The sequence below is a fragment of the Odontesthes bonariensis genome, chromosome 7 (assembly GCF_027942865.1).
Source record: "Odontesthes bonariensis isolate fOdoBon6 chromosome 7, fOdoBon6.hap1, whole genome shotgun sequence".
Lineage (NCBI taxonomy): Eukaryota > Metazoa > Chordata > Actinopteri > Atheriniformes > Atherinopsidae > Odontesthes > Odontesthes bonariensis.
This window is the reverse complement of record NC_134512.1, coordinates 19,942,826-19,968,890: the sequence shown is the minus strand read 5'-3', so window position 1 is coordinate 19,968,890 and position 26,065 is coordinate 19,942,826. Positions and strand designations below refer to the sequence as shown.

Below are 26,065 nucleotides of genomic sequence, written 5' to 3'. Positions count from 1 at the left end.
ACGAGATCGTGTCTCTGTGTCTCAGCTCTGTGTACAGAGGAGTGTGTCCATGGTCGCTGTGTGTCTCCTGATACATGCCAGTGTGAGCCTGGATGGGGAGGACTGGACTGCTCCAGTGGTGAGTACACTGTCCTTCTAAACCTACAAGTCATTTAGACTCATGTATTCCTAAATTGCTCTCACAGCAAGTAAGTCCATAAGACTTTGCTGTGAGTCTGTATTGCCTCAATATCCGTCTATCTCAAAGCTGCTTAGCTTTGTATCCTCTCTTCTTTGCAAACACAGCCAATGGAACAGGTAAGTCACAATGAATTAATTTTCATTTGCTGGAAGTGGAAGTGATTTGCTTGATGAATCTAGCGGATGGATGGATGGATGGATGGATGGATGGTTGGATCCCCTTGTGTCTACCAAACTCTGTTATGGTCTTACATATGATTAGACTGGTGCTTAGGACTAGAATACACCATTGTGCTGGCCTATCTGTTTACTGTGGTTACGCTGGCACCCAGAGGTATATGAGAGGGTGGAGCATATCCATCCAGCAATCAGCTAAATGCTGATTGTGCCAGGCACAAGCAAAGAATATACTCTGCAGTGAAATGTATATCTGCATAGAAATATGCATACAGGAGGCCCTTATTCTTCAGGACAGAGACAGGAGTACTCATGATCCAGTCACCGTTTTCTGCTTCAATATTTCTGACCTCTAATTCACAACTTCAACAGTTCACCCCCAGTATTATTTTATTGCTATTGCCCGTTGCATATTTAGGAATGAGTAATGGTGGATAAAATCATATCAGTAGTGTTACTGTAAAGATCTATGAGTTTTCATTAGTAAGAGAGCCATTCACTGATTAGCAGCTGTGTGTAAATCAGCTACCCTCACTGCAGCACCGGCCTGGAGGTGGATTCATGGGTGTAAATGACAAGCCTGAGCTGTTTGCGGCTGTTTGCTTCGACTCCCTCTTAGAGACTAGTGAGGGTCCAGCGGGGTAGATGTGAGGTTGAGGGCCCTCAGGGACACTTGTCCCTCTCTTGGTTAGTTAGGACTGCAGCCATGCGTGCCTTTCCGCCTGCAGGTGTTCAGATAATCCACCTTGTTAAAACAGACTTGATGATTGAGACAGAGGCATTATTCATAAATTTAGATTTCCATACCAGGCATGATTCCAGGCTTTTTCATTTATGAGCTTTCATCTGTAGAAATTAGGAATGCGTGCCAATTTTTAAATTAAACGTGCCCTCCTTTTCCTTCGTGTAAATGGTTCATGCTCCCCCCCCCCCTTGTCTCTCACTGTAAATTTTACATTCCCCCAGCATAGATAGTGTGGTTTAGTAAAAGTCTGTTTGTGAGTGGAGAAGCACAAACTGACAACCAGTAAGTTCCCACACTATGACTGTCACGATTTGTGTGCTCTTTATTTCACCATTGTTTTTGAGTTTAGGTGTTTGTGTTTGTTTCAAAAGCCAGTTCCCTGGTGGACTCGCTGGGGCGAGGGCAGAGTCAGTTGATCACATGACAAAGGATGCACGAATGCGATAAAAAGTGTGTCGCCCAAGCTTGGAGAAGAAGAAAAGGGCTGCCGTGGGATGCTATACGGACTAAAGCTGAAGTGACAGCCTTTCAGCCAGTGATTTGGAGCTGGATCAAAGGCTTGGACCTAGTTTCTGGAGCAGCACCCACCAGGAAGCAGTTTTGTATATAGGTCAGGTGGTGAAAATAAAGAGTCTAAGTACTTGCAGCCAGAAAAGAGAAAGCAGTCAGGTGGGATAGAGTCTGTAAATTGTGAAGGCAGACGAGAGATATCGAGAGTTTTTCTTCCTGCTGGTGTCCACCTGCTGTAGCTAGAAGACATTTCATCCTCCTCTAGGGCCTGAGGCAACAGTCCGACTGAGACCAGATTTGCTCTGTGACCTGCCTAGAGTCCTGAGGTGTCTCAGGCTCATCTCAAGGACATGCTGGTGGACAGATAAAACAGCAAAACAGCATGTTGACTGCTGTCTCATTCTACATCTGTTAGTGTGAATTTGGAGCATTCTGAACAGAGGATGTGTTTTCTCCAACGAGTGATGAATGATTAATTGTTGCTGTTTGTCAGTGTGATCACTGTAGTGCCCGAGAGTTGTGTTTGTGGATCGCCGTCTTGAATATGTTTCTCTAATAGTACGTAATGAATTCATTGGTTATTTCTTTTTTGTTGTTGTTGTTGTTTAACACTTAGGACACTAAGAGTGGCCTGTATCTGTTAATTTTTGTCTGTTTTTCTTCTGCTATTTTTCTCGTCTTTTTCTATTAAAAAATTCCGTGTTTGTCCCATCTGTCGTTGTGTGATCTATATTTTGTCGTCAATAGAGTCCGTCATAAAAAACAACAGTGTTTTGTTTTTTAAGACGATTCTCAACAGGATTTACACATGTAAATAAAAGGAAGAAATGATGACAAAATATTAAACTCAATATACCAAGGAAGGCGGCAATATTTGCAAATGCAATTCAGTTAAATGGAGCTTCACTTATAGGACTGAGCAGTATGTCCTTAGTCATCTTAGTCAGTGCTCGATTTTGAGAATGTGGTGATGTTATTGGATGCATTCCACAGCAAATACCGTATGTGCTGGTGAAAAGAGCTGCACAGAATGAGGGTGAAATGAAATCTTTGTATGATATTATGAGTTTATTGAATAAAAAGTATCTAAAGTTTTTTCAAAATCTTATGAGTTTCTTGGGTTTAGAAGTAGATTTTCCTTTTCTGTAGTTGCAGAGAAATAATCAAGTCCTCTTTCCTTCATTGCAGTGTACTTTTCAACACTTGCTGATTTAATCCTTGTGATGAGCCTGTCGCACAGGGTCACTATATACTGCAGTAATAACAGCTTTCAAATAAAGAGAGCGATAAAGATGGATGTTATATGCACAAGGCATATTTAGCTATGACTGCCGTCACTTGAAAAAATATTAGGTGTAATGAAGCATTGATTTCATGTGCGTCAGTCAGATAATAATATGTTCCCAGTGCTCAGAGGGAAGAGATGGTCACAAATATGGAGCTTTTAATGTCTCTTTTCTTTGCCGACATTGGCTTTTTTATCCTCTGTTGTGAGATTCTAAAGATCAATGCTACCAAGATAAGCACCTGAAAAGTCCAAGGAGCAGTAGCGCTTGTTAACCACAAAGTATCCTTTGTGTTCTTGGAAGAAATCTATCACACTTAAGAGCCAAATCTAATGTAGCTGGCCAGCCGTGGTCCATGAGGTTACTCTCAATGTATTCAAGTGCTAAAACATCCAATGTTGTATGTGCTGTACCCATGATTAATTGATAAATGGAGCTAATGAATGGTTTCTTATGGGCTATTGCACCAGATGAGACGCTACATGCTTCTTGTTTTATGCTAATTGAATGGTAAGTCTGTAATATTATTCTTCTGTAAGATATAGTAAATTGTGTATTTTTTCTATTAGGTTTAAGTATTTGAGGTTGTGATTGCAACGGTCTAAGTCAAACAGAAGGGGCAGATAAATTACTTCAGCTTTATTAGCTTGTTTTGTATTAGATTGCATTGCCCCAACCAGCAGGGACACAATATGAAAGGGCAACCAGACCAAAACATTTCTGCTGAACTTAATGTAAGACCGGTTTTGGAATGTTTGAATTATTGTCTAACATAAACTATCGGAGGGCTGTGGGTAAAGTAAGAGCACGAGGACAACTTCGGCCATATAACTCGATCCACTTTAATGTCCGACCAAAAACAAAAACGTCAACTCTCACCTCTTGCATATCACTCCGCCAATCTTAATCATCACTCACATTACCTGCACGTAACATGCGCCATATTATATAGTTCCAGATGGCACTTAAGCAGCAGAATATAATATTTATAAATGTAGAAACAATTAGTTAAATTATGTGGACTCAAAATAATGAACAATGCAAAATAAGGCAATCTGCTGAATATGTATTCTCACCAAAATAAATCTCCTTTTACATTAGCTTTGGCTTGAAAAACACCCTGTTGAGAATTCCCTTTGGCACATGTCAACAGTGTTTACAAAGGTAAACAGGGGTGCATCTGAGCCAGAGTCCCACCCACAAGAGCAGGGCATTAACATAAATGGCTGTCAAAGGCCAAGAAACTGAATCACATTAAACGTGACAGAGACACACACAGACGCACGCAGAGTTACTGTCACTTGACGTGTGTGCCAGTATGTGTTTATGTCATTCAGCAGTGTTAAAAACAAGTCACTTTTTTTTTTTTAGATGATGCCTCCATTTTAAAAAGTGAGACTTCATCTCCAGCTTTAGAAAAAAACGTCGACATCGATTGAATTCCTCATTATACAAGCGTGTACGGAGACACATTGGGGAGAACTTTGAATATTATGAACGTATGAATCTGAAAGGGTTCCTTGCTGCTTGTAATAGTCGATGCCAACTGCCTCATTCATTTTGGTAGATCAAAGCACCCAGGCGAGGGTATTTCTCTCAAGGGGACAGAAAATGGACCGATCTATAGTGGCTGATGCCTCTGTGTGAACGTGTGTGTGTGTGTGTTATATGTTATTGAAGCGGTGCTTTGCTGCACAGACTGGGTTTTATTTCTGTGTACAGCACTGTGTTCCTCAGGAGTGCTGCAGCCAGTTTAAGAGCTGCAGAGTTAAGTAGGTGACAGCATTACTGACTCCAACTTAGTAGATGTCTATTGCACCAGCATTTCTCCATGAGTAAATAAAACATCCCATCGACGTAATATCCATCCATCCATTTTCTATACCCGCTTAATCCAACTCAGGGTTGCAGGGTGGCAGGAGCCTATCCCAGCTATCATTGGGAGAGAGGCGGGGTACATCCTGGACAGGTCGCCAGGCCGCACAGAGACAAACGAGACAAACAACCATCCACGCTCACACTCACTCGTAGGGACTATTTAGAGACACCAATTAAACTAACATGCATGTTTTTTGGCGGTGGGATGAAGCCTCCAGAGAGAACCCACGCATACACGGGCAGAACATGGAAACTCCACACAGAAAGGCCCCAGCTGGGATTTGAACCAGGAACCCTCTTTCAACATAATATCAGCTGCTACAATTATATGTTAAAGGTTGTGTTTGGAGTTTTTGACCAATGCATATGAAGCCTGTACTTTATATGAATGTCACATGAGTGTGAAAAAACTCCTTAGTATCAGGTTAAATGCAGCAGGTAAATGTGGCGAAACTGAATTTTGGTACATTCATGTTAATCCAACTTGCTCTATAAACATCAATGTATGCACCTTAAAACCCATCATCTTTACTTAAACCTAAGAAAAGAAAAGTAATTTTGTCTCCTAATCCAAACCAACTAGCAAGTATGAGCATTTTTATACCTAAAACTAATCAAACAAAGGAAATAGGAAACAAGGAAGTGTAAACGTAACATTCAAACTAATCTTGCATTCTCATAATTCTAAGTAGCTCCCTACAACAAACTTGTGAAGACCGTCTTCTGTTTAATGGCCCAGTAGGACATCAGAGCATTTCTGCCAGTAACTAGCAGGCTGTAGCCAGCATCACAATGATGGAGCATACATCTTTGTCAAGTGGAATTCTGGATGACAACATGACAACAACATCAGCTGAGCATCTTGTCAGCTAAAATCGAAGAAAAAGAAATAAAAGCAAAACGTTACTATTATTGTAAAATGGAGTCGGCCATGTAAAGCCTATGAGATTGTTTATCATCTAATTTTTCATGTCCACTATATTCGAGTCTCAAGATGAGATCTTTCAACCCCAATAACAATAGTTCTTATGAAAGGTAGTTTGTATTTCAAAAGCCAATCAAAGTAAATTACTGAAACATTTGCTACATTAAAAATGAGAGAAATCGACAGTTCAGATTCATGGAGGATACAAACAACCTCGCCGATCTGCTACTAAATAAAAACTAAATTAAACCATTATTTGAACAAGTGTACACATCAACATAATTATTTGTCTCCATGGCTGCTCTTCTAGCATATCTACATAATTAGGTTTTAAAAAGTTGATATTTTGAGCTAATTCTTAAGTGGAACCAACACTGTTCCAGTACTAACGCAGTTTTTATTAAAAAGGCATTACAGTTAGTTTTATTCTGTATAAGTGGATCTGTTGACAAACGTGTGAGGTACACATTTTACACTTAATTTTTACATGATATGTTTCTCCTCTTAAAATACTGTATTTTTAAGTTATGTAATGATTTCACAGAAGGCTGCATTATAGATGTTACTAAGTAACTTAATTATACATTCCTGATACTTCAGCTGAGACATTAGCTGAAATAGTACAGCCTAAATTACTAAAATCTCTACTTTGACTCGCAGTCCAGTGATTATCAGAAAGAACTTGGGAAAGATTTTACACACTAACTTTGTTGGTTTTAGTTTGTTGTGTGCCGTTTAAAACGTGTTCCCAGTTAAACGGAGCAGACTGAGGATGTGGATTTCACTGCTCGGGCTCTGACAGCTTGAACTTTCAGGATGTGCCTCAGACAGAATGTCTCTCAGATTTTTCCACACATTTCTCAAAGGGACTTATGAGTGGTGCAAATCACTGTGCTGAGACTCCAAGTGACTGATATTGAGTCCATCAGATGAAATGTGGCACGCGCGCACACAGTGTCGCTTGCGGCATTCCTAACTACTCATGCACACACACTAACACTCATGGTGAATTACATATTGATGAAAATATTCTTGATAGCAATCACCATCTTTTGAAGAGTTTTTGCACAAGACTCTGGATCAACGGTCTCCGTAACATTTTCTGTACACATACGCCTCATTGGTCAAGTGTGCAGATTGACATTGCTGGGCTCTGAAACCCATCCCATTTTTTGCACCTTCCCATTAAGCAGGATTTATTATGCCCCGAGAGCTCACTGCACCATTACCTTTGGGAGAATGCCTACAAATGTGTGTGTGTGTGTGTGTGTGTGTGTGTTCATGCATGTGTAATGTCTTTGCATTTAACCTGAAAACAAAAAGCTGCTAGATACTGTGGCATATGGCTGTGATAGTTACGATAACACAATGTACAGACCTGCTGGTCATTATCACAGTGGTTCTTGTCATTAGTCAGTGTGAGAGAGTTATGAGCTCCTGGAACACACTGCTGAGATCTGAAAGCCCGCTTAGATGGCTTGATTTAATAAGGGCATTAAAAAAACCTTATCTCCTGTCCATAAGAGAAGGTCACTGTGTCTAAAATAGCTGAAATGCTATGATAACAGTTTAGAGAGATAAGTTATTGCCTGAATACCAATGTGGAACAAAGCTGATTTAGGCCTATTTCACAGTCTATAAGTTACACTTGAGTTGTGGTCCACTGACGTATTTGTGAAGATTATATTCAGTTGATTTTTTTATTTTTAGTCATTGCTTTTGATGACCTTGTTCACAGTTGAGTGTACAATCAACATAATTCAACACAGTGTCACGACAGTTAGTGAAACTATTACAAAATATAATTTATTGGTTTGTGTCTTTGGACACAATTTACTGTTTTTTCAACTCCCTCACCACAAAATAGCACAATAAGAGTATTGTTTTATGAAATTTTTTAAAACAGTAGGGAAAGGAGTAGTTCTGCATGATCTGCTAAAGATATAAACAAGGTTAAGGTACACCTAAAAGAATAATATGATCATTATAACTATAAATGTCGCAATTTACCACAAGACTGGTCTACGTGATTAGACACACCGCTCATGGCTTTAAAATGCTCGACAGTTCTGTATTATGAAGGCTGCAGTGACAGATATTTCCATTCAGTCTTTAACATCATCATTTTTTTCCCGTTCTTTTAGAGATCTGTGAAATGCAGAATGAAAAGAAGAGAGATGATTAAAAATGGTATAAAATGGTAAAGGGTTTGCACTTATATAGTGCCTTTTTAACCTTTGCTGGGTTCTACAAAGCGCTTTACTTTGTTTCTCATTCAACATTCACACTCACTCATACAGTGCCTCTTCTTATTCAACACATGCAGCCCCTCTTTCTCTGTCATACACACTGATTAACACATCAGAAGAAATGTGGGGTTTAGTGTCTTTCCCAAGGACACTGTCTTATAGAGGGGCAAGAAATCGGCCTTCCAGCACCTTAGCCATGGCTGCCCCAGTAAAAGTCCAAAGTTTTGTGAATTATTAATTTTCTTTTACCTTTCTGTCATACTTTATAACTCCTGCAAGCCTTTGTCTTAGTATAACTGCTTTAATAACTTGATACTTTTTTAAACAACTCCTCAGACTGAGGCTGTGAGCTACTGTTGTCCAGCTATAACCCTCTGACTCAACGATGTCTCAACATGAGCCACATTCGCACTGTAGGAACCTTTGGCAGTTCCTAGAACCTTTTAAGGCATTCGAACATACAGGAACTGGGGACCATCGCCCTCAGTTCCTATAACCATTTTAGCTCCTTCTCCGAGGTCGGGTCTTTTCTGGGTTCCATAGGAACACATCTGACGGAGGTGTTCGGTGGTTGGTAGCTACGCCCCTTGTCATGTTGTCACGGCTGAAATGTTTCCTCATACCACACAGACACAACCTGCGCGTGTTTGATAAGTTAAACTTAAACGTTGTCTCCTTTGTCTGCGGCGCTCTGCTCTCCTTCCTTACTTCATGAAACCAAGAAGTATCGCCTGCGCTCGATCCTTCGTCTCCTGACTCTCTCTGTGAGCTCTTCCAGCCTCGATGTTAGACGCCCGATGTGATCGTCCATGATTAATATCACCATCATCTTCTCTCCTTACTTTTCACGGGTTTTGTTTTGTTGTTGAATGTGGCGCTAAAGTAACACGTCGCTGTCGCAGACGGCTGCGTTGCATCAGTCCCTATCAAGGTCCCGACTCTTGTGCGAATGCAAAATTAAACAGTTCCCCTGGGGAAGGGCAGTTATTAGAACAAAATTCGAGGAGGACCGTTCTTAGAACTGCTCTGTACGAATGCGGCTATTGTATTAGCAAATATTAATTAAACCTACCTTTGAGGACTGTTGAGAATTTTTTTTTTAAATAACTTGAGGCTACCCTTATGCTTTTCAGGATTCACCACAGTTGCTTGGGTGCCAAGTTGCAATGTCCTTGGCTTGCTTTGGGAGAGGAAGCATATTAGCAGTCTTTCTTAGATCCTGTGGTGCACCTGCAATCTCCTGATGTTTAACCCTGGACTTCATTGGAGTGTTGCAGTGATTACAGGCCGTCCTCAGGGACATCGATTGTCCTGCTCCTCCCAGGCAAGCCCCACACAATGCTGACGAATGAACTCATGGCCCTGCCAAGTCCAATTAACTGTCAGTGCCGCATCGACGAGCTCTTCCGTTTGTTGAGAGTGAAGAAAAACAAACTTTTAATCAAATTTGCCTCCCGGCCCTGGGGTATTTGGGGTTGTATTTTGCATTCTACTGTGTTCTTCCTTGCCTGCAGTCATGCCACCCTCTTAGAAGGTTATATTGCATGTCGTTTGTGTGAGATAGTTGTTTTCCTTCACCTTACTTTAATGGCAGCCTTGTGTTACCGTAGTCTGTGACTGATGAAAAGAAAGCTTTTCAAGATTATACAACCACAAAGTAGAATGACAAAATACTTGAAACCAGGTATGATTAAATCATCCAAAATGTATTATTTCTTATAGGCACAGTCTTTGTAAAAGACTAAAGGTATTTTTTAAATATTTACAGCACACTATTGTGCTTGTTTGGCATGAGTTCATTGCAGTTTGTTTGAAAAGCATTCTCCCAAGTGGCTGCATGGAAGTCAGTGTGGGGAATGTCCACAACTACCTTTGACCAGCTTATCAATAAAAGCTCCTGTTTCGATTTACAGAGTAGTTTGTGCATTAACATCTAAACAAAATACCCTCTGCTAATTCTACCAAGGTCGAGATAAACAGCTCTCCTCTTCTCTTATTAGAGTAATGCGGACATTAAAAGCCCAGAAATTCAATTAAGTCGGTGGGTTTTGCCACAGAGGGAAAAAAAGAGAAAAGGACAAAACACATAGACGCTATCACAAAGCCAGGCCACAGTAAGCGGAACAAAGAGTTGTAGCTGGAGATCTAGACATTGACAAAAAGGCATCTGGATGATAAGGATCAAAGGAAATTTTTGTGGAAATGCAATCATTACCAGACACAAAGATTCATTCATGAGAATTCAATCTGAGTCCTGCAGAAACTGATCCCAAATTAATTGTAAAGCTGAAATAAAACAGCATAGGTTGGTGCCACACACGTTGGTCTTTTTGCACATATTAGCTGAGCACACGTCACCAACTAATCTCAAGTGTGAGCAGTAAAGCAGACCTGTAGAAATTCATTGTGTCCTGTAACATGCACTTTATTGAGACCTTTCAACTAAGTTTGACAGATAAAAGACATAAAATGCAGACTTACTGGTTCAGGTACCCACATTCTCAAAGTGACAAGTAACCACAGAGAAATTGAATTTGCAAAGAAGCTTGAAACCGTGCTACTTTTTTCAACCTTGCTCGATAAACATTGGCTTGTACAGTAGCAAGTGGGTCTTGCTTCCGTTTCCTTTGCTGCATACTGCAGCTTGAATGACAAACCCGCCCTCTGCCACAGAACAAAAAGAAGGTTAAGGTCCATGGATCAATATTAGCAGTCCTTTCACTGACTCTAAAATAAGTTTGGAAAGGATTTTTTTCTTGTGTTTGTCCACTTTAATCAAAAATGACCAATGATTTAATCTAATCTTAAAATATTTTTGACTCTGTTTCTTCTTTCATTGTTAATGCAGCGCCGTCTAAGATCAAGCATTTATGCCCCGTGCCAACCCTGCTCTTCCCGGATTGTTTGATTAGTCTCAGTTGTCTCTTAAATGTAACTCCAGCATCTCTGTCACTCTCTCTCACACAAAGCTCCATAAGTTGCTGTTCTATACTTTTCTCTCCGATTTAACTTTGAGATTCAGCGAGAATAATTCATGTGCCTAGCGAGTTTCAGAGCTTGGGATAATAACACTGCCTTCACAGCCAGCAGTTCATTTGAGATCTTTTTTTTCTTCCTTTTTATGAGAAATCTCCAAACGGTCCATATGAAGGTGGTGGGGGACTCATTTTCTACAGTTTTTCCCCATTAATGAAAGGCTACAGGAGATGTTTTCCTGTTCATGTCCTGTGTCATTGCACCGTTGCCTATCCATGCAGTTCTAATGCGCTGTTTTGGTTTCTTTCAGTAATTGAAGTTTTTCACAAGATTCACTGCTGACATGCAGATCTGGCTTGAGTTATTGGTATCACTAAATTGTTTTTGTGAATATAAGAATATCTTCAGTAAAAAAATGCAAATGAACAGATATTGCACCAGCATATTTAAATAGAATATGAAAAAAATAAAACCGATTAATAAAAGTAAAACTATACAAAAACGACCCAGTACACATATATCGGCACCCATATTTCATTTGTGTGTACGACATTTGTAAAAAATGACAGCCTTTATACATTTTGCACATTCATTCGGACGCTTTCACAACTCTTCCATCACATTTTCTTTTCTTTTATTTAGTTTGCAGGAGGTTATTGGATTTAGGTCAGAACTGACTGGTGGTCAGTTGAAAGTTTTAAGCTTTTCCTTTTTAACCTTTTTTTGTTGTTGTTGAATGTGCGCTTAACACATTTCACTTTAGAATTTCTCGATCATCTTCTGATTGAATCCTTTCTCCGAAACATTCAGTGTCTCCAGGACAGAGGCAGCAAAGCACTTCCACATAATAGCATAATAGCATGTTTCATCATTGCATCCCAGCTTTACTTTTACATTTTTTTTACATTTTCCCAGTAGTTCTGTAGCTTATCTATGAATGTTTTTGCAAACATTAGACATTTGTGCATCTGCCTCAGTAGAGGTGTATTCTCTGACTTTTGCCTTTGGGGCCCTATTTGGTTCAGTGTGCAGCTTATATGGGCAGAAACCACACACAGACTGCTCCAAATAACCGCAAAGATCTTTAGATGATTTTTTTTTTTTCCACAATCAGCACTAACCACAGAAGACTTCTCTCATTGAATGTTTTTAAGTGCAACATCCTGGAGACATTGTAATGTTTGTATGAACTGTATTGTGTCAAGTTACGTTTCTAGTTTTTATTTCAGTATATGACTTGCGTTTCCCTCAACGATAGTTTTGCTGTCTTTCTTAATTGAGTAGAACAAATGTTCAGGAAAAAGACAGAGAAGTGTGTGGATAAGTAAATAGAGGCAGAGAGAACTTTTCTTGTACAGTATCCGTCAGTTTGTTGGTATTATTGGCGGTCAGGCAGGTAGAAACTCACCCCATCAATATTAATGGCTTCATGATGAACATTTGCATAATGAGAGATCATTAAAAAGCAATTATCCTTGTGTTTCCTTGTGTATATCTGTTTCTATATTGTTGGGATTAATTTTGTAGGCAGACTGATTGACTTTCTTGGAGCTAAATCATGTTTACTGTTTACATTGAGGGACGTGTCCATATGCTGTAGCATGTTAGATACACAAAATTATTTGAGTAAGCAACCAACAAACATTTTTTCCTTACAAGACACCACACAGAGGAAAATATCAAAGGTGTAAACAAAAAAAGAGTTTCAGTATTATTTTCATTAAAGGCGGGGTAGGGGATCTTTTTCTGGAACATTTTTTTACATATTGCTTGAAATACTCTTCACACCCTCATTGCAACCAATTAATTAAAAGTTTTGACACAAATATGAAAAGTTTTAGTGGCCTCTAGAACGTACAATCTAGGAAAAACAGTATCCAATCATTGTGAACGGACCGTTCACAATGATTGGATACTGATGCCGTCTATCAAACTGCAATCTGCTCCTCCCTCCCCCTCCTTCTCCCTGTGCGCGTACCCTGCTCCGTGAACGTCCAGAAGCTTGGCAGGAAGCTAAACTAGAGCCAGCTTGGCTAGCACCTAGCATTATTAAACGTATAGTTAGCATAAACTAAATACTAAATACTAAATACGGCAACGATCGATGCTTGCTGTCAGAACAGCGCTTGTGCACCTTCGTGCTCGTGCGCGTTCATGTACTCTAGAGGCGTGCCTTCGGGGGAAAAGTGAAGAAAAGGGTTGGGACTTTTTACCTGTGTATTTTCTAAATGCAGCTTCGCTGGACTCAAAATCCAGGATCTCCTACCCTACCTTTAACTGGCGAGCTGTACCCCCTCCTCTCGCCCAATGGCATCTGGGATGGGCTCCAACCCCCCACCTGCGACCCTGAACTGGATTAAGCGGGTATAGTTGGAAAAAAGATTTAAGAAAACCTGAAATCTTATTTTCTCAAGTAGTCTCCATTTCTTCCAGTGCTCTTTACTCCTCAGAATGAGGTGGTTGTGGCTCAGTAGGAAAATATGACATCCCACATTTCTATACTCTGATAAACAATATTTGAATCAAAATCCGATATCGTTAGGACTTTCTCCTTTTGTTTCAACTTTGACGTCAGTCCGGTCTGTCCAAATCATATCCTCAGAGTTGAGTTGAGGTCAAGGGAGATCAAACTGTTTTTCAAGCTTTGCACATTCAGTCATGTATGTTTAAGACTGAAGAAAAAAGCATAATAGGCTTTAATCTGGATGTACTTTTCATCTGTTAAAGGTCATCATCTATAATCTCCTAATAAACTGACTTCTGCAGAAGAATTAAAGCCCCGACAGTATATTTTTTTTAAGCTGTCATATTTAATCTTATAGCTTGTTCAAGATGGATTTATACATTTTTTGGAGCTTGGAGGATTTTAGAGTTCAGAGTTTAGGGTTTGATGGCAGTGGGATCAGTTAGGTCTAATGGACCTTCCTTTCATGGGAACCTGCCCATCAATCTTTTAGAAAAATAAAAACCTTGCTTGATCTTACATTTAGAACTGAAACAATTTGTTGTTTAATTAATCAAGTAGTTGATAAAACATAATAGGCATCAGGTTTGATATCTGAGTAACTGCTTCAATTAGTTTTCATGAAAAAACACCAAATATTCTCCAGTGTCTTGATTGTGAGTTTGTGAGATGATTTCTTTCATGTAAAAGTAGCAATTTGCTGTTTTTAAGCTGTAATGATTCATTTTGACATCTTATCAGGCAAAAAAGCTAATAGAATGAACAGAATTTAATTATCAAAACAATCAGTAATGGAGGGCTGCACAGTGGTGTGGTGGTTAGCACCATCACCTCACAGCAAGACGGTTACAGGTTCAATTTCCAGCTGGGGTGGAGTTTACATGTTCTCGTGTATGCTTGAGTTCTCTCCGGGTACTCCAGCTTCCTCCCAAATCCAAAAGCATGCATGTTAGGTTACTTAGTGTTGCTAAATTGTCTCTCAGTGTGTGTGTGGCCATTTGTCTCTGTGTGAGCCTTGTGATGGACCGGCGACCTGTCCAGAATGTACCCTGCCTCTCGCCGAATAACGGCTACAGTTGGATTAAAGGACAAGACCGTTTTTTTTACATTGGGCCCTTGATTTCACATTATAACATGATGTTTTACTCACCCCTGCTTGTTGTTGGTAATTTGGAGCTGTTCCGAAGATATTCGAGAGGCGTCTGGCTGCTCTCTTGAGATATTCGGCCATGAAACGGTTTCCTATGGGCAACGTTATACAGGCACAAACTATGCTGTTTATAATTTGTTGATTACTGTACACTAGCACTGATAACGTGGAGATGTGTCGCTTACTTAAAAAAATCCGGGTTACTGTAATTTTGAATTTTTGTCGTAAAGTGGGTGTTACTGACGTCATCATCGTGCTACTACCACAGACAGCCCACAGACAAACACACACAGACTTTACTTTAAGGTGTCACTTGAAACACTCTTCATACAGTTGTACTTGCACTTAGACATGTTTAAATGTTTAAAAATAGGGTTGAATTGTTTCTCCAGCCCTGCACTTTCAATAAAAGACAGTACTGGTAAAAATAAATAAATAAATAAATAAAATATAATCAGTAGCCATAAGAAAGACTGTCATGCTGTCACGCGTTATCTCACCTAGTTTTTCAGCTCTTATTTCCACCAGGCAGTCTTCTGAATTGACAATATCATTCATTTTGAAACACTATTTCTAAGGTTTTGTGTTATTCCTCACGCGCACACGTACACTTGTATCTATTGTACAATAACTAATGGATTTGTGGCGTTTGTTTTCTCATTGTGAGTAATTCGAAGTCAAGTTTCTTAGATAAAAATACATGCAGAAAACTCTGTGTAAAACTATTATTATCTTCTGATGATAGTTTATATGTGTCACTGTAGAAAGTTACCACATTCTTTTTTTAAATGTATGTCACAGTTGGGTAGCCCAGACTGGCATTATATGAACATTCATTAGTCTGCACCAGTCTGCACCCTTCAGTCATTGACTGCTGTTGCCCCTGTGGCAGATCCAACTTCATCCTAATTAGAATTAATAATTGAAAATAGGAAATCAATATGTGCAAATTAAGCATGGTAACATCGGGTGACATTGTTTTTTGAGTGATCATGTCAATCCCAATGACTGTTTTGAGGTATATCTGAAATGCTGTGCAATTATAGCTTTATTTATACTCCTGTCAGTGTGTTTGGTTGTGTACAGTATATGGGCGCCCATCTCTGCTCTGATTGGTTTTTATTGCTTATGTCCTGTGGGGATATGAGCAAAGGGTTTGTTTTCTGCAGGACAGGTTGAAGGGTAAATTATTAATTTGAAGGCGCAGTGGGCTGTGTAACAATTTGCTGATCCAGAAGTTTTCATGAGCCGTGCCAGGTTGTGTTGCACGTGTGACTGGTTTACAGCACTGAGGCAAAGCATCCCTCGCAGCCTGCTTGCATTACTGCTCAGCACGGCCAACTTTATTAGAAAGATAGGGCCACCCTTTTAAGTAGCCTCACTTTAAGTGCTTGTTTGGAATGAAGTGAGAGATGATCTGGCCTTGTATGTCTTGGTTAACTGTTGGATCTGTTAACCCTGTTAGAGATGTGCTTCGAGGGGAGCTGGCTGGCCCCTGCTGGACCTTTATTGATCTGGGTTCACATCCTGACTAAGACGTAGACAAATTATCAGATCCTTCTCTGGATAAACAACATAGCCTGACTTTTTAATCAGTAATGTGTAGTCCTAAAAGAATTAAGTTATTCACTCATTTGTTTTGTGGCTCCAAAAGAGGCAACAGTCAAATCTTGTTACTTCTTATCCAACCGAAAGGTTGGATCAGGAGTGAGCATATGGTGCATTATGGTGGAGTAAACTGTTCATAGAGTAATTTTGTTGGATTTTTTTTTTGCTTGCTCCTCTGCTGCACTTACCCCCAGGGAAATACAAACACACAGGGACTCAGCTAAGATGAATTAGGGTAGAAGAAAAGACACGCCCAACAGCAGAAGTTGGAGCAGGTTGTTATTCCACTTCAGCAGAATGGCCCACATTATTATTGGCACCCTCTTCTGTATGTTTAGAATCTCATTTGTCAAGCTCTTGTGGAAGTATCTTTAAGTTTTTACTTGTAACTTGGTTTTTCTGAGGACTAATAAATAACTGCTTAACAGATGTCAGCAGAACAGAGACGGGACAGTGGGGCCTCTTTTGTGGCATATTGGCAGCTTTTACAGCCTCGATTTTAACAATGCTGGAAGACATTTATCACTCTGTGCAAATTGCTCCATTTACACAACAATTATCACTTTCCCTTTAGACCCTGAACCAGTCTTGTCTGCTTTTCACTCTATTAGTTTGCATCATTGAGTCGGGTAGCTGTGATGAATAGCTGATTGGGAGTCGAGCCTTTATTCAATAACTCCTATTACAAAAAGCAGAATCATGCAAATTCTCGTGTCAGTTAAATTGTAGGGAAATTTAGAAACAACATTGACATTTACATTTTCAATCTAAAGAAAGCATAAAGTGTCTTTATGGCAGTTTAAGTGGTGACCAAGAAGTCTAATTTGAAATTTCACCTTTGTTGAGAGAAACAGAAAGAACAAAAAGCTAGTGGTAAAATTTAAGAATCACACAATATGGCACTTACAGTTGGAAGCCTCTCATGAGGCATTGGTGGACACTCATCAAGAAAATGAGTCACGCAGCTTTGCTTTGCTTTACCAGCTCTGCTAAAAGTAACCATGAAGTAAAAGGCTCTCAGGAGCCCGAGCATGGGCCTTCATGTCTTTAACTTATCCCTCAATTGCCTACAGTGTGCTTTATGTGACAATGAGTGACTCAGACTATGGGGAGTAAGGTCAGGCTCTGTGCCAAATATTCTAATTGCAATAATGTGTTTTTTTAGTTAGAGTTGGGAAATGGCACACAGCCGTCTGCACCAATATTCTCAAGTGACCAGCATTTATACCAGACTTGATTGGGCTGAAATTGAAGATTTCTTTTTTCCTGTATCCAGCTGAATAAATCAAGTGTAAAACTCAAGAATGGGGAAAGCTATTCTCTGTTTAAAGACCTTGACTCACACCCTCATTTTGAATTTAGCTTTGAGAGGCTTATGGCTGCTTTCTGTGGCACAGAATTCTTATAGAAAACAGTGGCAAAAAGTTTGCTTTAGAGTTTATGAGAATGTCTGAATGAAGTCAGCTGCTGAAAGCCGTTTGGTTTTAATCCTGTTTCGGCCAGTCTCTGATTATGCAGACTCTTGAGCACGCTTTAAAGCTCAGCAACCACCTTCGTGTCTCTCTCAGCCTAATCTCAGTACATCACCTTTAAAAGTTTACTACAGTACCTGACTGTAGCCCTAATCATGATCTGTTTTGTTCCACCCAAGGAGATTTAACCTGGCATCTTGGGACTAGACCTTTCTTTGTGTGTGTGAGGTTATCCACATTCTAACTGTTATGCATTATGAGAACTAAACGTCCAGGATGGCAGGTGCATGTGTCCTCTGGTTAGGCACACAGACCTAGGCCAGACCAGTTAATGGGATGGATAGTAACTTCTCCAGATACAGACTTGTGTGGGATTTGTTGCCCACATGCCAAAACCCACAGGGGTCCTCATCACCACACACAATTTAGTTGTACCCTCTAGAAGGTGAAGCCTTTCTCCCTGTTTTTGCCTGCAGCTCAAGATGAACTCTGACTCCTTAATCACAGTTAAATGCTGTCAGAGCTGGGAAGTGTGAGACTTCTGGATAAAGTTTGAGAAAATCTGTTTAGTAGAGATGCAGCGGGATAATGGGCTTTGCTCTCAATATGCTGAGGCTGCTAACTCCAAGCTAAAGAAAGTTTCCAACTTTGAATGGCAACATTTGTTGAGCTACTAAGCAACAAAAAAGTCTGCAAGTTAAGTACAAGAGGTTCAATTTTTTTTATTTACCTTTATGGCAATCTTTTATTTATTTATTTTTTACTGACATCATGTTTTGAGTTGCACCTGTAAGAATTTAAAATGCGGCCCAGGTTTGATCAAAAACAATATTTTAGAGGTGATGATGCCTCTTGTTATGTGGTGACGGCTTATTTTTCTGCTGTGATGAGGGACCTCTGATGACTGCTTATAGACAGCTAAACTAAGCTGCAGCTAAACTGCCCATTCATTACCAGGACTGCTCGTACACACCTCGGATTTAATGTGCCAGGGTTGTTTGCGTGGCAGTAGCTCAGCCTTCAGGGAACTCATTCATGGCAGACTGGAGGCCAGGAGCAGATTAGATCAAATCAGTGTGAGCCTTGTAATGCAGCTTCTAGTCTGTCCAACCACAGAAGTATTACTGCACTAGCCCGGCGTTTAGAGACCCCCTTCAGAGTAGACCTGTCTGTATCAGCCAAGGGCTGATCATCATCCTGCTGTGTACCTGGAAAAACAGGCCTCAGTGCTGTCCTCAAAAGAGGGTTCATTAAGCTCCTATTCTGTCTGATCACAGCTCTGGCAAAGCAGGCATACAATGAGGGGGTGTAACATCTTTACATTTTTACAACTGAGTCTGCAATGATGTGAAAATCAATAGTGGAATATTTGCCGTTCTGACTGTGCTGATGGCCTGATCTCAAGCTGAGCTTCTATGTGAAACAATACAGCTGCTGCTGCTGATGGAGAGACATGGGGACACAACAATCACCTAAATCACCACTCTTCTCAAAAGAACAATTACCTTGGTGGGAGTGGAGACTGCCTTCTACTCTATCTCATCACTGATTGTTCATCACACAGAAGTCAGTTGTTCATTTAACCTTGAAAATTAGCAGTTTGCTTGCAGTTATAGATTTTATTGAATTTTGTAAACAGAGCAATTCCCCGAGGATTGAGGTTGTTTTACATCTTTCTCTCAGGTACCACTTAGTGTCAGTGGTCTCTTCTTTAAATCACACAATGCAGCTACCACAGTTGATATAACTTAACCGGTTAACAACGAAAAGGACTCTTTATGCTGTTCATTGCTGGTTAAAGATTGCTACTTCAGGCTATACATATATTGTTGTCGCAGCTTGATTATTGCCTCACCCATGTGTTCTTCCAAACTAAAACGTTCTACACTTATGCTCAAAAAGATTAGTCATTTAGGGGGTTTAGGCCTGTTCTCTAGATGAAAAACTGGATGAAGCTCACAAAAGAGTGATTATGATAGTAATAACATAGATAGTTAGTTGGTTAGTTAGTTAGCAAGATGAAGAGAACATCAAAAAATTTTGTAGATGGTATCTAGAGATTTCAAGCTGGATGTTGTTATGTCTGAAATAAAGTGTGAAAATGTGATAAAAGCTTAATTTTTTTGTTATATCAGTTTGAAAGTTTAGGAAAACATAATTTTCTATCACAACTTAGAAAATATGTATGTAAGGATTTTGTTGATGTTAAGGTAAGGTGACTTTATTTATACTTGAAGGTAGATTTGTCCTCTGCTTTTAACCCATCCAGGTTGGCACCTGCTGACACACACGCACAGGGTCACACACTCAGAAACAGATGCCAACCTGGAGTGGTGGGCAGCCATGAAGCACCCGGGAAGCATGGGGGTATGGTGCCTTGCTCAAGGGCACCTCAGCTGTGACTGACACCCCTCCAGCTATCAGTTCCACCAATCTTTTTTGAGTGGCGAGAGTGGGAATTGAACCACCAACCTTCTGGTTATTGGATGACCGACTCTAACCACTGATCCACGGCTGCCCCCAGTTAGTATGGCAACCATAGGATCTGTGGTCTCACAGACTCATTGTGATTTCTGAGCAAGTTTTCTAATCATGTTTGACAGTGTTATTGCAACTTTGTGGTGGTGAGAAACCTCCAGGGGATCTTCCTCAGATTTTTGCTTGGGGCATACTTTGATATGTTCCTGCTTCCATACTGTCTGTGACCATTATCAGGAGTGAAGACAGAGAATGAATTTTAAAGATGAGGCTACTGATGTGCTATGATTTTATTATTGTCAGAGAAACAACATAGAGAGACCGAACGCAGCAATGCAGTATTGTATCTAACAGTAGCCTACATTTTGGCCTCTACTTATCTGCGGCATTCAGTCAAAAACTTATTCACTTTTGAACTGAAATAAAAGTTTGAAAAAGCTGTGTTTTTATTGTTTCAGGTTTAAAAATTATATGTGATTTCCTCAAATTTCCATCAAAAAATAACCAGAGTATTTCTTTTGTTTCAGTTACCATGCAGCAATAATATGCAGACTCAACTCAAATACCACAATGCCAGTGCAGTGTTTTTGGTACTGAATACCCAGAAACTTTGTGGCTCATTGAGTTGTTTTTAATAGCACAGATTAATTGCCTTGGGCTACATAGATTTTGGCTTAATTTCAGAGCTGCTTTTTATTCACTTTGCATACCATTTATTGACAGTGACACTAATACAGGTTTTATATCTTTTAGGATGAAAAGCACACTTTTCCCACATTACAATGGTAACATTTTATCTAATGATGAACTGTCGCATGTGGTACAGAGATTGTTTATGAATAACTGAATTACTTTATTTGCTTTTAAAGGACAATTATGATTTTGGATGTGTTCAAGGGTAGATAGTGTTGCATAAGATCTTTGTTTGATGCCCTCTCTGTGTGTGCCTGCAGGCTGCGAGAGCGACTTCTGGGGTCCTCACTGCAGTAATCGGTGCCAGTGCCGAAATGGGGCTAAGTGTAACCCCATCACAGGTGCCTGCGTCTGCACTGATGGCTACCAGGGATGGCGTTGTGAGGAGCCCTGTGAGCGTGGTTACTATGGCAAGGTGTGCCAGTTACCCTGCCAGTGTCTCAATGGTGCCACCTGCAACCACGAGACAGGAGAGTGCATCTGTGCACCAGGGTATACAGGAGGCTTGTGAGTACCAACAACACACACTTTCTGTGACGAGCTGTTATTGTGTGTTGAGACATTTGACCCTTGATTTGTGTGATGGCAGCTGTGGAGAGCGCTGCCCCTCTGGTAGCCATGGGCCTCAGTGTGAGCAGCGATGCCCCTGTCAGAATGGAGGAATGTGCCACCACATCACTGGAGACTGTTCCTGCCCTGCTGGGTGGACGGTAGGTCACGCAAGCACTAAGAAAGTAATGAAGAAGAAAATCCTTGGAGAAGAAAATTATGAAATGTCAGGAAGAAAAAAAAGTATTTTGTTATCGAGTTGATGTACAAAAATAACAATTGAAAGACAGACATGTTTTTTTTCATAAAGGCTCGTGAGTTTAGCCAATTATAACACTTTCATGAGTACAATAAGACAGGAGACGGTCGGTCTGAATTATCCAAGCATCATTGAAGTCTGAGAGTTTTGTCTGTGGTATTAAAATCCTTGTTGTTTTTTTGGTGATGTGCCTCATATGATGTTTTTTTGGCTTTATCTTTTGAAGGGTTCAGTGTGTGCCCAGCCCTGCTCTCTTGGCAAATATGGCATCAACTGCAGCAAAGACTGTTCATGTCGCAATGGCGGACTGTGTGACCACATTACGGGGCAGTGCCAGTGTGCAGCTGGCTTCAGAGGACGCAGGTAAGCAGCTGACACTTCTGGCATTTGGTTTATATGCACAAAAGCCTTTTTGAGAGCATACTTCTGAAAACAGTTCAGACGATGGCATGATTTATTGATATTTGTATTCAATGCAAAAGAATGATTTATGCAGACAGTTACACATTAAACAGCCACTCATTGACCTATTCTCTTTGTTGACTTCAAGATGAGACACAGACCTAGCTGTTCTTTTAAGAAAATAAAGGAAAAGTTGAATATTCTCACGCTCAAGAGAATTAAGCATTCATAAACAGCAATTATTCCACCTAAAGGTAGAGTGGAAGCTTTAAATAGTTGTATTTATGTGTAATTAATCTTCTACTGTACACTGGCTGGCAAGATTTCATGTCTTCAGCCTTCGTGCACTTCCACTCCCTGCCAGTCCATTGATCTCACCAAGGGCCACATGCTGTTTGGGTTCTGCTCATTAATTATAAGTAATGGGCTTATATTAAGGTTTCATCGAAACCCACAGATCTTTTCAGTTTCCCATGCCTGCCAGAACAGCTCAGAGCAGCGTGCGTTTATAAGTTCAGCTAAAGCAATTGTCTCTTTGATGGAAACACTTCCTTTACAAGGCCTTTCCTTTACTTTATTATTTTGCAAAATTGCCCTCATTCATTTTGTCAATGGCAGGTGAATTAACCTGCCAGGAATAATCTGAGATTGTGTTAACCCCCACCCTCTCCTGTCTAGTATAATAATACAGTTGTCCCTTGATGAAACTAAACTTGAGGCAATTTAAATATGAAACAGAATTTGAACATTTGCTGATCTAACTGAGCTATTCATAATACCTTTGTAAACTCTTGAGACTGATACCCCACTTGTATTATATAGTCAAGTCGGTATTTTTAAGTGAAGCCAAAATCCATTTTCCTATTTATTTCAGCGCTTTGTGTAGAGAAACTCCTTGGTAATTTTAGTTTCTGCAGTCACCCACCCCCTGCAGAGATACTGAAGTGCGCACAGCAGGCTCTGCTTTTAGGGGTTCCTTGAAAAGTACTGGGTGAAATATTGTACTTGATTTTTTAAATTAAATTCTCTAATTTAATGTTGAAATATTAATAATATACAGTATGTAGTAGTAGCTAAAGTTAGAATTGTTTTCAATATGAAAAACCCAGCGATATGTTAATACTTTGCTCAGCACTGACATAAACAGTCAATTCCTTATTTTGTAGATCGCCATGAAAAAAAAAGTTCTGTCAACTATGTATTTTTGGCTGCTATGATTTAAATAGTGTTATCATATAAAGCAGATTTAACCTATTAACCCCTGGATTTCATACGACCAATCTTGATTACATTTACTTTGTACTCGACGGTTTAGCAGCAGCAGTGTAATTGTTCTATAATTTTCCCCCCAGATGTCAAGAAGACTGTCCTGTGGGCACATATGGTCCACAGTGTAACCAGAGGTGCGAGTGCCAAAATGGTGCCAAGTGTCACCACATCACTGGAGCCTGTCTTTGCGAAACCGGATTTAAAGGCCCCAATTGTGAGGAAAGATTCTGTCCTCCGGGCCTCTATGGCTTCATCTGTGACAAGTATTGTCCCTGTAATACCACCAACACCGTCAGGTAAATGAGACATCTGTGCAGGCCCACACACCTTTGCTCTGACCAACACCTGAAACAACCTCCTGTTGCTAAATATGAATAAAGACTTCTGCGACTCAATTTTGTCTCATCCTAGTTCTAAGCCTGCACTCATTCTAAAGTCTGGACACCTCTCAGCCATGTCATCTAGTTAGATTTTAATCGCAAACCTTTGCTTCATTCATAATTTCTCAGCAGTATTCATAGTTAATGCAGTGTTAATGCTCTGATTCCCGCGCGAGTTGGGCATCAGCCATAGAAGTCATTTCAGAATGAAGGAGAAAAGGGACATCTATCTGAACCGAGCATGTAGATGCATGGATGGATGAATTGCTGTTGGCAAAGGCTTAAAACTTTGATCCTGCTCAAGAATGAAGTTTTGATAGTTTCAGTGCTGAAACTTCATCTCTCTTTTTCTTGCTGTTGCTGTCCCATATTTCTCTCTTGTTATGTTGTAGCTGCCATCCGCTTTCTGGTGAATGCACCTGCTCTGCAGGATGGACAGGGCTTTACTGTAATGAGACCTGCCCGCCTGGATACAACGGAGAGGGATGCATGCTGCTTTGCAGCTGTGCCAACGGAGCAGACTGTGATCCTGTCACAGGTGCCTGTATCTGTGCCCCTGGCTTCATGGTGAGAATTATGTACACCCACTACTATTTTGTTACCATTGCTATGACAGTATTTCATTGCTGTTCTAAATTTTATGGGTTTTTTTTGTTTCATTTTGACCTTTACTTCAGATTTGTCTGAACACACCAAGATGGCAGTAGAGTTATGTTACACAAACCAACACACAGATAGCATTTACTTTATGGGAAAAGGGAAGAACACACAGGAAGTAAGTATGCCTAAACTGTAAAGCCTGTAAAACAAAAAAATATTGTTGCAGCACCAGGAAATCGGGCAATTTTTTGCTCTTTGGCTCCCTGGAGTTACTGGAAAGAAATATCCATCTGAATTGTATACGTGCACTTCCATGTACATAGATTGGTCATCACGTCGAAGAGGCTGACAAATACACACAAAGGGTCATTTTAGAGGACCTATGATGACCTATAAAGAATGAAACTTTATTTTTTCATATAATATGACACTGGTGATGAACTAACACACTCACAAAAAAAGACAATAATGATAATAAGAATAAGAATAGAGGCAAAGTTTATATTTAAATGTAAAATTAAATTAGAAGATTTTAAATTTTGAAAAGATTTGTTTAAGACTTTTATTTCACATCAAAACATAATGTGCACTGTATTCATGACATTGTAATGTATTGCAAGCTAACTGAGGACCTTTTAAATGGTTGCAAACTTTAAAGAATTTGGTATGAGATTAGCAAAAACTAAAAAATAAGTTACATTGTGAGGCTTCATCTGAGACAGGAACGATAACTGTAAGGTTTCAATCTCTGATGTGTTACATAACTGTTTTTACTAGAGTAAATGAGGAACTTGAACTAGAGTAAACAGTCTTGTGTATATAAACATTTGGCAGTGCAACATTTGCATAGAAATAATGTTATGGATAAACAATGGTGTATGAAATTAAAGTCAGCATCCATCTTGCATCCAGTCCAATGTCAGTTCCTGTCCTCTTTTTTTGTACGACTTTATTTTGACAAAGGTGTTTGACGCGGTGCCATAAAGCAAAACAATGTGTTGCTGAGCAGAAAATATTTTGCAGTATAGTTTCTCAGCCTCCAGAGCAGTTTCAGGCTTAGGAATGTGTGTGATGTATGTCAGCTCTCTAACGCTGCTTTAAAATATTTTCCTAGATTACGTGACAACAGTACATAAAAAATCCAGGAATTTGTGTTAAAAAAAGACTGAACACATTGAAACAATGCTTTGATTTATTATGTACAGTAATAGAAATCCCCAATTGTAATCATCATACTAATTTAGCTTAACATGAAATGCCTGTCACTGTAACCTTGCGCCTTGTTATGATTATTAGATTTAAGAGAATCAGTTTACTCTGGTAATAGTTATATTTTAGTGAGATTATCTCCTACTTAATCATCTGGAATATTTGATCATTCCACTATATTAGTCTTAGATGAGAAGGTTAAAGGTTTAATTTATGTTTCATGTTGTGTGTGGCTGTAAAGTGTATCTGTCATTATGGTTGTAATGTTTTGGAAGTGGTCCCAGTTTCACTTTAGCTTTCTCTACACAGTCAAAAGCAAGGTGAGCTGCTTTATTATTGCCTCCTTATGGATATGCTCTACTGCACCACCTGACATCCCCTCAATATATTTCAGTCTTTGTTACAATCCTGTCCAGACATTAACAATCAGTTGTGTGTATTTCACATATACCTTAGGAAATGTAGGATCAAATTGACAGGTAGAGAGTGAGTTTCGACCTGCAGTCCTGCACCAAGTGAGAGAAAATGCAATCTCTGACTGCTTCCGTTTTAGTTGTTTTTTGTTCAGCCATTTTGTCCCCTTTTACAATTGTCAAATTAGTTGGG

General features: G+C 39.8%; 1 protein-coding gene across 3 annotated transcripts in view; it reads left to right on the top strand.

Annotated features, from left to right (window-relative positions):
- Positions 1 to 26,065, top strand: part of megf11 (multiple EGF-like-domains 11) — a 75,170-nt gene that overhangs the window by 27,272 nt on the left and 21,833 nt on the right. For all 3 annotated transcript variants that reach the window (XM_075469944.1, XM_075469943.1, XM_075469942.1), the window contains exons 6-11: positions 26 to 118; positions 21,052 to 21,298; positions 21,381 to 21,501; positions 21,826 to 21,962; positions 23,354 to 23,566; positions 24,043 to 24,217. In XM_075469944.1, the coding sequence (XP_075326059.1) occupies positions 26 to 118; positions 21,052 to 21,298; positions 21,381 to 21,501; positions 21,826 to 21,962; positions 23,354 to 23,566; positions 24,043 to 24,217 (986 nt within the window). The remainder of the gene's footprint in view (positions 1 to 25; positions 119 to 21,051; positions 21,299 to 21,380; positions 21,502 to 21,825; positions 21,963 to 23,353; positions 23,567 to 24,042; positions 24,218 to 26,065) is intronic.